Below are 12676 nucleotides of genomic sequence, written 5' to 3' on the forward strand. Positions count from 1 at the left end.
AGTCACGCGCCGCCCGGCGGGGCCCAGATGGGCAAGGGGTGGGCCTCGGTGTTGAACACGTAGGCGTCCAAGCTGAGCAGGCTCGGGTCGTCCGAGAAGAGCAGATACAGGTACTTAAGCGTCTCCCCCAGAAAGAAGCTCTCCATCTTGTCCCTGGGCTGGGGGTTGAGGGGATCCTGGACGTTGCTGATGGAGGAGTAGCCGCCCGAGGGGACCTGCACAGGGCCGAGATGGTGGCGTCCAGGCTGCGGCCACAGCCGGCTCCCCACACGGGCTCGGCCCTTGGGACGGGACCAAGGGACACCCCAGCCCCGGAGGCCTAGGTGCCCCCGACTCCAAAGGCCACGGCGAGCCTGCCCTCCCCCATGCCCGCAGCCCGGGGCGAGGGGCCCAGCGGAGCGGCGGGCAGGCAGCTCACCCGTGTGTACGTGTTGAAGCTCTGCAGGATCTCCCAGCCCCAGTCCTGGTACTTGGGGTCCCCCGTGAGGCGGTGCAGGTAGAACAGACTCTCCACCGTCTCGGGCCGCAGCAGGTTGTGCCTGTCGGCCGGCTGGGGGCAGGCGGGGCGGGACACGGGCTGAGCTCAGACACGGCCCCGACGGCGCCCCCACACCCGGAGCCCGGCCCCGGCTCACCTTGACCTGCACGTCCTTGCGGTCGTTCTGGGGGTACAGGTTAAAGTGCACGATTTCGGGGCTCAGCCCGGTCTCCATCTGGCGGTTCATCTGGTAGCAGGTGTCCATGAGCGCCCGGGCCAGCTCCATGTGGTCAGCGGGCAGGCCGTGGTGGGCGCCCAGAGCCAGCGTCCCTGGCAGGAAGCACACCAGGTGGTCCTGAAATCAGAGCGGGTCCTCACCACGGCGGAGTCTGTGGCCGCGTGGGGCGGGGGGTGGCGGTGACACCGGGGATGGGGCCTCCCGTGTCCCCAGGAGTCAACGAGCCCGAGCGGACACGTCGCAGGGTCCACTCGGGCAAGCGACTCAAGCACAGGCCCAGCACGTGAGGCTCCACATGAGCAGGGGAGAGGCGGGGGAAAGACACCCCTCCCGGGGGAGCAGACGCTGATCTAGGTCTCCCCCCTCCCCTACCGACACCCACGGGCTGCCGCGGTGCTGCTGGCAGGAGACCAGGAGCTGGGCCCAGGGCACAGGGGAGAGTGAGGGTCCCTGGGAAGCGGTGGGGGTCGGGAGCGGTGCCCGGGACCCAGGGGGAGCAGCCAGGGACCCAGTGCAGACCTCGGGTCCCCCCCAGCTCCCCCTGCCGCCCCCACCCCAGCCCAGGCCACACAACCCAGGCCCATGCCCACGGCCCGCACTTCGGGGCTCTCTGCAACGCCCTGGCTCACACATCGGCCGCAGCTCAGGACACGGCCTGGGGTGGGGGGTGGGGGGTGGGGTCTGAAGCCCCGCCTGCCCGGGCTGGCTCGTGCGCACACTCACCATCTTGGCGCTGAACCGGCCGTGGGCGAGCTCCCCGACGAAGGCGAGCTTCCCGGGCTCAGACCTGCGCAGCAGGTGCCTTCGGATCCCCTCGATGGCTTCCAGATAGTCTTCCAGTAACCTGGGCAGGGCGGCAGGCCCCGTCAGCACGGGGCCAGCCGGGCGGCAGGCCCCGTCAGCTCGGGGCCAGCCGGGCGTGCGGCCCCCTCGCCCCGGCACCCAGGAGCGGCCGCGCGCCCGTGAACCACCAAGCACACGCTAGTGGCTCAGAGCCCTGGCCCCGTCTGAGGCGGCACCAGGCTGGCCCGGAGCTGGGGGGCGTTCCTCTCAAGTGCCCCGAGGGACGGCCCGAGACCGGCCTCCGCACAGCCCCAGGACCCCGACGTCCCCACCGGCTCCCGGTGTGCCGCCCCAGTCTCTGCCCGCAGCCCCGGGGGTTCTGGGTGGCGTCAGCCCCAGGCTCGATCGTCGAGGGTTTCCGATTCCCTCCCGGGGGGGCGATTCTGCCTCCCACACCGCACGGAGCAGCCCAGGCCGCCCTCTGCTGGGGGGGGCGTGTGTACACGGTGGCCTCCACAACCGCGCAGCCGGTGAGCGGGAACCCCTCGGACAGGCCCCGACCCCGGGCCCCGCCTGGCGCTGAGGAGCGTGGGCCTCAGCGACCAGCCAGGTCCCCTCCTCCTGGACACGAAGGCTGTGCCTGGAGGGAACACGCTCCTTGCGGAGGGGCCGAGCGCGGGCTGGCACAGCGGCTGCCCGACCGGGAACCCGGGACGTGGGGAGCCGCGGGGAGCCGTGGGGAGCCGTGGGGAGCCGCGGGGAGCCGTGGGGAGCCGCGGGGACCCCGCCCCCGCCGTGTAGCAGAACCCGGCCTCACTGGGTCTCCTTCTTTCCGCCCTGGACCCACTGCTTCAGCAGGTACTCGTAGTAGCTGTCAGCCCGGGCGCCCAAGGTGAACACGCCCATGTGGGTGAAGAGGCCGCTGTGTGTGTTGATGAACATGGGCACCAGCCCGTCCTTCTTGCCGGGCAGCGAGTGCACGCGCCGCGTCACCTCCTCCGCGGCCTCCTGCGGCAGACGACGGGAGAGCGGGCGTGAGCGAGGGGGCGGGCGACCTGCACAGAGGGGCTGCGTCGGCTCACCCCCATGGGACGGACCCGCTCCCCGCCGAGGAGGGAGCAGGCCGCCGTTCCGGCCCACGGCACCCCTTGCCCAGCTGCCACCGACAATGGCTTCTGAGACGGACCCAGGCGCCGTGGCGACCCGGTCCGAGCATGCACGCGTGGCCGCCCCGAGGGCCCCACTCATCTTGCAGACGGCGGGGGCCCCCGGGGGGGGGGGGGCCGTGTCCAATGACCGCGGGCCTGGCCCCCATGACCCCCTGCCCAGGCGCGGCCGGCTGCTCCCGCTGGCTGGAGGGAAGGCGGGCACATTGGCTTCCGCGCCCGGGCTCGCGGCTCACCACCCCCGGGGAGCTCCTGCGCACCCTTCAAGAGCCAGCCCACCCGGGCTGCTCCGAGCTCCCTGCCGGGCCCCCGCGGCACCTCCGCTCCCCGGCTTCGTGTGCATTGTCAGCGCGCCCTGAGCCCACGCGGGGAGCCATTTTCTGGGCTCCGCCAGACGCACGCGCCCACACCCACCCACAGAGTCCTCTCGGGTCGCCGGCCACCACGGAGACCCGGCATCGGGCAGGCGCCCGGCTGACGCCCCAGCAGCAGGGCAAGTGTGGAGCCGCTGGACTAGGCGCCGACGACGGGACAGCCGCCACGCCGTGGACAGGCAGGGAGGGCCCCGCACGCCCCGGTCTCCCCAGGACACACATAGGGCCAGCGAGCGGCCAGAGAATGCCGCACCCAGAAAGCAGATCCGCGGCCGCCCGAGGCAGGCCCACGGACAACGCGCGAGCGGCCATGCGAGAGCCGGGGGCCCGAGCGTGGCGGGAACCTGCAGCACCTAGATGGCTCGGGCCCCGTCCACACGGCGGGGTACTGCTGGGGGCGGGAAGGGACACGTGGGACGCGCGCCACGACACAGACGTAACCCGTGGGCGCCTTCCACGTGGTTGCAAACGTCCCCCGTGGCGACCAAGCCCTACGCGGGCAGCCTGGGCCGCAGAACCTCACTGCGCGGGACGATCAGAACTGAGAGCCCCCACCGCCGCATGCACCCGTGCGCGCGCGCACACACACACACGCGCACACACACACACGGCACAGCGCTCACGGCCGCGGCCCACTTCCAACGGGAAGGATGTCGTGCAGGCGTCAGAGCTCGCCCACGGCTGTACAGTGGGGGAGGGGGAACGCAGGGCCACGGACACGTGAAGAGTCACGATTTCACTCCAATCACGTCTCCGATTTTCTAAACAAAGGAAGAACGCCGGCACGCTGTGCCGAGTCCCGAAGCCCCCCCTCCCACCCCAACGGCGAGGAGAGCGGCTCCGCCGGGCAGGGCTGGGGACTCACTGCCAACAAGGGCCCACGACGGGCACGCGGGTCAGGAAAGCCCCAGCACAGCTCCCTTCCTCCTGCCTCGTGCCGACCTGGCTGGACGCCCAGCCCCGCGGGCGCCGCTGCCCCCGACCCCACGGCACGTGGGAGGCGGGCGGCTGGGACCCCGAGGACACGGGCCTGCTGCAGGGCAGGGCCAGGGCGAGGACTCAGCCCCCGGGTGCCGACTCGACACCCCGGCCTCTGTTGTCCCCGGCAAAGCGGGATCTGCTAACGAACCACGGGGAACGGGAGAGGAAACGAGAGGGGGCGTCTCGGGGCGGCCCTGCCCCTCCGTACCTGAAACTTCTTATTGCCCGTGAGGCGCGAGAGCTCCCGGAACTCCAGCTGAATGCTCGTGACCTCGGCCACCGTGCTGTCCGAGGTCCAGCGGGGCGGGTGGGCGGCCCCCGTGCCGATGTTCACGTCGGAGTACGGGATCTTGGAGGGCGTCCGGAATGCAGGCATGAGCCGATTCCCAAAATCCTCCTGATGTGCAGCACAGCGGGCAATCAAGCCTCCCTGCCCCACGGCGGACGCGCCCCCGTCCCACGGGGCCAGCCCATCCCCCGTGTCCGTCCAGTCACGCGGACGGACACGGGACTTTACTGACCCCGCGTGGCCTCCACGTTCCATGGCCACCAAACCAAGCTGGCCCTGGGGAGCTCCGAGAGCTCGTCCCTGCAGGCCGCGGGGAGACAGGCAGGGTGACGCCGTTCACGTGCGTGTGCGCCCACGAGGCTCCAGCAGAGGAGCGGGGGCGCTGGGGACAGCCCCCCCCCCCCGCCCCGCGCCCCCGAACCCCTCCCCATCCCTCCCTCCCCGGATCCCGGGAGCCGGGCGACAGCCGCTCGCACGCCCACGCTCGCTCGGGCCCGTCCTCCCTGCGGGCACCGGGACACTCACAGCCTTCTTCAGGAAGAGGTCGTCCCCGGACAGGTGGTAGGCGCTCAGAAGCCCGCCCAGGATGCGGATCGTGCTCTCAAACAGGTTGACGTCCACGTCCTTCTGGAACCGCAGCTTCTTAGACACCCACTTCCTGGCCTCTTCAAACTCTGTGACACGAAACGGTGTGGAGAGGGGAGCGGATCGGGGGGCCTAGCACGCCCCTGTGACCTCTCGCTCGGGGGCCCCGTGCATTCCTGTGTGTCTCTCTCTCTCTCTCCCTCCCGCAGGCTCGCCACGTCCGGTCCCGGGTCGAGGGGAGGAGCCCCCGCGACTTCAGGCACGCAGAGAAAGGGAGCCCGCGTGCGTGCGTGCGTGAGCACGGGCCGTCGACGGTGGACCATCCCGGTACAAAGGGCCGCGTTGAGTGATTCGGCGGGAGTCTCGGGCCTCCTCAGACAACTCAGAACACGCCTCTGAAGAAGTCCCAGCTCAGACATAACCAACGACGCGTGGTCCCCGTGCCACCCGATCAGCGTGGCGTAAGGGGGACGTGAGGGAGAGAGGCGGGGCGCGGACAGCCCGTGGCATCACGTGCCGCCTCCCGCCACAGGGCCCCTTCCGGCTGCGACGGGGGAACCGGCTGGAACCGGCCCTGGACGCCGGGACGTCAGGCGGGAAAGCCACCACCCACACCCAGCGCGTGGGATCCTGCCCCCACGAGAAGGGAAAGCGCAGCAGATGGGAACAGCAGCGGTTCATCCCCCACCCCCACCGCCCCCGCCAACAGCTCGCCTGCCTCAGAGTCACCCCAGGAGAACTTGGCCGCGTGCGAGGGAAGGAGCGGATACCTTTTTTCAGGCCCAAAATCCACATGGTGTCCAGGGCGTCAATCAGCGTCAGGCCCAGGCCAAACCACTCGCTGAAGGACCTGGACACAGGTTTCAGCTCGTCGTGGCCCCAGGCAAACTTGCGGTATCCGGCCCACGCGTGGCGGAAGGCGTCGATCACGGCCCTCTGGCGCTCGTTCGGGGAGGCTGGAGGGAAGAGAGCAGGTCGCCAGGACCGGTGCCGGTCAGGGTTCAGACAGGGCCCCTCTGGAGCCCCACACGGAACGGGGTGGGGGAGCAGCAGGGGACAACGCCCAAGGTCGGGTCCTCACGGCTGGACGCCGCTGCCAGGGCGGCGAGGCCTCTGGGGCCAGCACGGGACAGCGCGGTCTCCCGTGTGCCTCCGCCGGGGGCCCAGGGGCCACACGCCGAGCGCCCGATGGCTGCGCTGTGCCCTTCGGCCTCGGGAACGTCGGGCGTGCTGGCTGGCGGCTGCCGACCTGGACGGGAGCGCCTCATCTCCCGGGCGCCCCGTCGCAGCTCCTCGGCCCCGGGCGTTTTCGAGGAGGACCTAACGCGGAGCAGGTGCACCCACGGCCGCCCTGGGGCCTTTCCGGGGTGCCCTCACGACTCGTGTGGGGGACGAGGTTTCTGCCCTCCACACCGGGGAGGACGGGGCATGAATGACGGAGCCACCGTGTGGACACAACCGTGCGAGTCGATGGCGGCACCGCACATGGGCGCTCGGTGCGGTCTGAGGCCCATCCGTGTGGACACCCACGGTGCTGCCGTCTGTCCTCTAAGCCACACGATCGCTCGGTGTCCCCCACACGTCCCCTCCCTTCAGAGGCAACAGCAATCGGGACCAGAGGATCACAGCCTGGGCCCCGACTCGCTGACCTGGCACGAGCCCCCGCTCCACCAGGCCCATTGCCCTGGCCGTAACCGGCCCCGCCTCAGCTCTGCACGGGGCTCCCGACACGCCTGCGCCCAAAAGGCCCTCCACCCCGGTGCCACCGCGTCGGACCGCGCAGACCTGCTGGGACCCGTTGGGCCTGGGTGGAGACACAGAGGGGTGGCTGCGTCTCCACGTTCCCCAGGCGCCTCCCCCCAGCCCCTCGTGGCACAGACGCAGGCTGGGAAACGAGTCTCTCACCCACATGGGCGGCCAGGGGCTGCAGTGATGGGCTGCCAAGGAGCCCCGTGTCCTCTCCAGGCTCTCAAGGGATCTGCGGCCCGCCCGGGTGTCACGGGGGACCCGCACTCGGAGGGACGGCAAGGTGCTCCCCCTCTGGGCATCCACGCGCCCTCCTCGTCAGAATGTCCAGGTGAGGCCCAACAGGGTGCCCGTGGGGTCTTACCTGCCTGGTTCTGAATCCTGGGGGCCTGGGAGGAAGGTCTGGGGGGCGCCTCCGCCTTCCTCGTAGGAAGTTCGGTGCCCGGCTGTGGCTCAATCACCGCTCCCCGCCAGCTTCAGGGAGAGGAGGAGGAGCAGTCAGCCAGCCTGAGGGCGGAGACGGAAACGCCCCCAGGTCCCGGCCACCCGGCGGGGCTCCCTGCTGCCCGCCACTCTGGGCAGGACGAGCAGAAGGCTGGGCCTGCCCCCCACCAGGGTCCCGCCCTGGACCCTGCCTGCTCTGAGAGCAACGTGTACCTCAGACGTTGCGCTCACCCTCCTCCTCTTTGGTTTTCAGAAAACGCCAGACACGCGGGCCTCAGCGTTTCTGCACGTCCAGCCCCGTCTCTGACGCTCCTCGTACCTGACCACCGTTCTCCGTGTGTGACGCTCTTCCCGACGAGCGTCACCCACTGCCTCGTCCCTCCACTTGGTGTCGTCCTGCCTCCTGTCCTCGGAGCCTTTACTGGGGGCTCGAATCTGCAGGTTGGGAGGTCCCCGTCGGAAATGCCTTTGAGGCTTCTAGATAAAAACAAGAATCACCCGTGAAAACAGCTCAACTGCCTGTGGGCTGCCCTTCCTTTACCCCCGGGACGCTCCCCAATCGGGCCCAACCCCGGGGAGTGTGTGAACCGGCTGGCAGCACACGGCCCCAGAGGAAATCCCTTTTGTTTCTCATCACGACACGCAGAGTTGGCCGGGAGATCCGGACTCGCCATCTCCTGGCCCTGGCCGACAGGGATGGAGATGTGCCAACGGGCTGGCACAGCCCTGGATGGCGGGTTGAACTCCTGGTCCGGGATGCTCCCAGGCTGTCACAGACCCTAAAGGCAGCAAGACAGGGTCAGGACCACGCCCCCGCGGATGGAGCCGCAGAGAGAACACGGCCGCGGGCCCGTGCCCCGGGACTCCTGCGCTTCACCCTCGGGATACTGTGGCGAGGGCAGGGCGCCGAGTCCAGGGACGGAGCACCGGGGCCGGGAGCAGCCAGTGCTCGAGAGAGGGCGGGACGAGGTGCCTCCCCCAGAGGATGGGAGGAAGGCCCCTTGCGAATCGGGAAAAACCTCTGCTTCTCAGCGTCCACGGGATCGGTGACGACGTTCACGAGTGACGTGGCCGGGAGAAGGGGGTCTGGCCGAAACAGAGCACCGAGGCCGGCCCAGGTCTGGGGGACCAGTGCTGGAGTCCAAACAAGAGACAAAGTCCAAGTGGCCTCCACCCGGGGCTCCCAGTCCCCAGGCCTGGACCGGGGGAGGTGTGCATATTAACCCCGTACCGTCCAGGCCCCTGCTGGACACCAGAGACTGGATCACGGACCTCCCGAAACACCTCTGGAAACGTGTCTCTCCGTGGGGAAACACGCCAGGCTGGCTCTGCCTTCCCAACCGTTAGGGCGGAGACCGTGTGCGAGGGAGGGACCAGAACAAAGAGTAAAAGAAAGGCCGCCTGCCCTCCCTAGGCCGGAGAACACCCGCTTCTTCACACACAGCTCCCGAATGAGAGTTTGGAGCGTGGCCTCCTGCGGCTCCCCAGGGCAGCCCCGTAGGGCCCGGCCTGGACTGATCCCGGCCCCCTGCCCCCTCCAGACCCGCTGAAGCTTCAAGTCCCTGAGCAAGCCCAGCTCCCGGGCTTGAGTTGGGCACTCTCATCCAACTCAAGCCCAGCTCTCCGGACCCTGCCCAGAACCAGCAGAGTCTCACAGCGGCTTCCCCGACCGCGGGACCGGCGCCAGCCTTATCCCTCCCGGCGGCCACTGCTCTCCCCTCGCAGGAGGTTCACCTGCCCCCCGCCGCCAGCCCGCAGCTCCTCGAGGCAAGGGACAGGCCCGTTCTGCTCACCGGCAGACCCAGGACCTGGCGCGCCAGCAGGCGTTCCAGAAGAACGAAGCAGACGGTATTCCTCTTTCCCGCCCCAAGGGTCATCCTACGGGCCCAGCACAAGGAGCGTGAGGCTCAGACGTCACACAGACGGGGACAGAGAGACGTCTTCCCCGTCTACCCAAAACGCCACACACTGTTCCGAGACGCCTGCGGGACGGAGTCCAGGGGCGACCCCACACGTAGGTCACCCGACGTACCTGCGGTAAGACGCCCGGGAGGTCCTCTGCTTTCCGAGGAGCTGGCAAGACGGGCGGGTCCACTGGTCTCCTCTTCCGCTCTTCCGCGGACCGGCCGTTCCCCGCTAAACGAGAGAGGTGGTTTTGTCCCCAGCAGCCCACACGGCCCGGACAGACTCCGAGCGTGTCGCGCAGCACGTCGAGACAGGCGAGACTCCTCACGAGAGGACAGCGTGAGCCCCGGGGAAAGCCACGGAAACGAATCCAACGACGCCAGAGGAAATCCAGCCTCTCTGAAAGCCCTCGGCAGCTCCGGTCCTTCGCCCCAACCCACACCCCACGAACACGTGGCCTTCAGCTCTTCCCTTCCAGGGACCACAAAGGGTAGGGAGCAGGCCGCTGGCTTGAGCCCCCCGCAGCGGCTCCTCAGCCTCCCTGCTGCAGGCCAGGGCCCCAACAGAGAAAATCACCAGGACTCCCCACACGCTCCCCAGGACTCCGCCGGTGGGGGGGGGCCGTTCCAGACCCTGGGTAAGACGTGTGCGCAAGTTCCGGGGACGCGTCTGGACCGAGGCTGCGACCTCCAGACCTCCATTTCTCTGTGAGGCACAGGGCGTGGAGGTGCAGGGACTCAGCCAGGCTCCGAGGAAGCCGTCGCACCACGGGAAACGCACAGCCACCTGCCAGCCCCAAAGCCGCCAGCGCTCTGGCCCTCGACCTCCCGCTTCTGCCCTGCCGGCCCTCGGGGACACACGCAGACCCGGCCAGGCGCACGTGGAGCCGATACCTCGCCACTGGTCAGCCACGCTGGCGTAGCACAGGAGCCCGCAGAGCATCAGGAACGTGAGCAGGAAGAGGATCACGTTCCGCTGCAATCTCGACAGCTGCTTCCACTTCTGAGGGACGGAAGGGCAGGGAGGCTCCTCACTGAGAGCGACCCGACCGCGGACCTCCCCACCCGCCGCCAGCCCCGCGCGGCCAGGCGCTCCCCAGGCCCGGGGTCTGCCCCACGGGAGGTGCCCTCCGGCCGGGACAGACCAGCCGCCGCGCGGGCAGAGCACAGACGCCCGCAGCGGGCGCGCGCCGGCTCCAACTCCGGCCGCCGGCGGGACCTCGCCTCTGCCCAGACGTGGGGGGCGGACGCGCTGCAGCCCGAGGCCGCCGGGGATACGCCGGCGCGGGCCCGGGCGGGGCTCCCGCCTCGCCGCCCCGACCGACGGCTCTCGGCGCGGGACACCGCGCGCCGCCCCCACGCCGCAGAGCCCGCGGCCCCACAGAGGCGGCCGCAGGCCGGCCCAGCGCGCCCCGGCCCGGCTCCCCGGCGGCCCCGCGCCCCGGCGCCTCACCCTCCAGCACGAGCGCCGCCGCCAGCTTTTGCTGCCGTCGTAGGTCCGGCCGGCGCTCAGCGTCACCGAGACGAAATCCCGACGCGGCGCCGGCGGCGGCGGCGGGTACATGACAGCGGCGGAGGCGGCCCGGGCGGCCCCGCCCACTGGCGGCGTCAGGAGGCCGGGCTCTGAGAGGGGCCCGGGGCTTCGCGGGTCCGACACCCGCGGGCAGCCATCGCGGCGCCGTCAACACCCCGCCCATCGCGAGCGCGGCCAATGCGCCTGCGCCGCGCCCTCCTCGCCCCACTGCGCCTGCGCCCGCGCCCGCCCCTGCGGGCCCCGGCGCGCGCCTGTGTTTACGTCCCACTGCGCCGGCGCACGACCGCCCGTGCGCCGTGACCTCACGCCCTCCACGTTTGCCGGCCCGCGCCTGCGCCCAGCTCGCCGCCCGGCGCCCCCTGCTGCGGGGCTCGACTCCCGGTCGCGGCCGAACGGCCCGGCCCAGAGCTAGGTGAGCCGCGGCGGAGTCGGGGTAGGCGGGGCGGCGGCTCTCCAGGTCCGTCCCCGGGGGGCGCTGGCCACGCCGGCCACCCCCGCAGCCCGCTGTGCGCGCGGCCCCGCTCCGCGGACGCGCGGAAGGGCGGAGCGGGCCCGCGGCGCCGAGGAGGGTCTGCGGGGCTCCCGGCCCCGCAGTTCGGCTGCGGCCCTTCCGCGTGGGCCTCCCGCGCGGCACCGTGGCTGAGCCTGCCCCAGCGCGGCGCTCGTGCCGTCCGGTCTCCCTGCCTCCTAGGGGCCGCCGCCGCGGGTCCGTCCCCGCACCCAGCTCGGGGGCCGGCGGTGCCCGAGCGCATCCCTCCCTGCACGTGCGGTCGGCGGGAGCCCTGCCCTGGAGCGCTGGGCCGGGGGGCGGGGGCGGGTTCTGGGCCCACCCCCAGGTGGCGGACCCGCGGGCTTGTCTCAGGCCGCGCGGAGACCGTGGGGAAGAGCTGGGCGGGGGCACGAGGGGACCCCTGGGCAGCCCCGAGCACGTGCAGCCGCAGCTCGGCGTGTGGGCGCTCGCTCCCCGGCATGGACGGAGCCGGGGCCCCCGGGTTGCCGTTGCGGCACGCGCTGCTCAGAAACCGCGCTCGCCCGGCCAGGGACGCATCAGCGCGTCCTGAGTTTATTGGAAAGGCGCCCTCCTCCCCGCCCCCACCCCGGGGGACACCGGGGAGTCCGGCAGTCCTCCGTGGAGAAGTCAGTGGCGTGACGGGTGGTCTGGGATTCGAGGCTCTAACGGTAGCCTGAGGGACAGCATGGTGGGGAGGACCCGTCCTGCCTTTTGGGTGCGCAGTGGGCACGGGGACGCACCCCCGTGAGAAAGCACTGCGGGGCCCTCTTCGCGTTCCTGGTCCGGTGGCGCCCCACGATCCTGTGAGCTGCGAGTCCGGCTGCCCCAGGGCGGCTGCCCCGGCCCCGTCCCGCTTTGTGCGGTGTTTGAAACGTGATGGAAAGGTGTAAGGAATTTAAAATAAACCGCGCCCTTCAAAGCGAGCTGTTCCGCAGCAGTGTTTCCAGCTGGCGTCGGAAAGAGGCTGCAGGGCTGTTCAGCTGCGGAGGGGAGGAGCTGCAGCTGTGGGCAGGACCCCTGACCTGGCGGACCTGCCTCTGTCGGGGGGGGCCCCCTCTGCTTGCCTGTGGAGCAGCTGAGAGAAGGGTCCTGAGGCACATGCTTCAATTCTGAGGTTTGCAAAGGACTGGCAGAGCCTGGGTGGAAGCAAAGTCCTTCTCTGGGCTTTGGGCCTGGCCCTGCCCTCGTGCCCAGGTGGGCGCACAGGTGGAGGTGGAACCCGGGAGGAGCCTGAGCACCCAGGTTGTCGCAAGCTAACTGGCAAGCTGGCCGGGGGACGGAGCTCCCTGGTCGGTTATACCTCGGCTTGATGTACCGCCAAGTGAGGCCGCAGGCGTTGGGCCCACTGGGTCGTGGGGGAAGCACGTAAAATTCAGCAGCCCGAACCCACTGTAGACGTGGCCGGGGAGCCGAGGCGTCCAAGGGAAACTGAGAGGACCCAGCTTTAGGTGTGCCGGCTGTGTGTGGGTTGGGGCTGGTGGGAAGGTGGGGGGCTGGGTCCTGTCCCAGTTCAGCGTCTAGAGGCGGAGGGAGGGGGCAGCTCCTTGGCCGCAGCGCCCTGGGAGTAGGACGGAGGGACACTGGGAGAGTCCCCACCCTGGTGGAATCCCCTGTGTCTTCTCTCTTAGGTCTGTGGTTTGCAG

The 12676-nt window shown here is 70.5% G+C and overlaps 1 protein-coding gene across 3 annotated transcripts in view; it reads right to left on the bottom strand.

Annotated features, from left to right (window-relative positions):
* Positions 1–10668, bottom strand: part of LOC111145782 (endoplasmic reticulum mannosyl-oligosaccharide 1,2-alpha-mannosidase-like) — a 14192-nt gene extending 3524 nt beyond the window's left edge. Inside the window, exons 1-14 of one of the 3 annotated variants that reach the window (XM_022500988.1) lie at positions 10442–10668; positions 9883–9991; positions 9117–9220; positions 8819–8962; positions 7404–7561; positions 7005–7114; positions 5665–5850; positions 4835–4983; positions 4229–4417; positions 2317–2507; positions 1440–1560; positions 636–833; positions 419–550; positions 45–215 (exon numbers count right to left, since the gene is read on the bottom strand). In XM_022500988.1, coding sequence (XP_022356696.1) covers positions 45–215; positions 419–550; positions 636–833; positions 1440–1560; positions 2317–2507; positions 4229–4417; positions 4835–4983; positions 5665–5850; positions 7005–7114; positions 7404–7561; positions 8819–8962; positions 9117–9220; positions 9883–9991; positions 10442–10552 — 2073 coding nt within the window. In that variant the 5' untranslated portion in view covers positions 10553–10668. Of the gene's footprint in view, positions 1–44; positions 216–418; positions 551–635; positions 834–1439; positions 1561–2316; positions 2508–4228; positions 4418–4834; positions 4984–5664; positions 5851–7004; positions 7115–7403; positions 7562–8818; positions 9221–9882; positions 9992–10441 lie in introns of those variants that run through there. The other 2 variants (XM_022500986.1, XM_022500987.1) reach the window with 2 other exon arrangements.
* Between the last annotated feature and the right edge of the window lie 2008 nt (positions 10669–12676).

Source organism: Enhydra lutris, unplaced genomic scaffold, assembly GCF_002288905.1.
Source record: "Enhydra lutris kenyoni isolate GAN:26980312 unplaced genomic scaffold, ASM228890v2 scaffoldscaffold13, whole genome shotgun sequence".
Taxonomy (NCBI): Eukaryota; Metazoa; Chordata; class Mammalia; order Carnivora; family Mustelidae; genus Enhydra; species Enhydra lutris.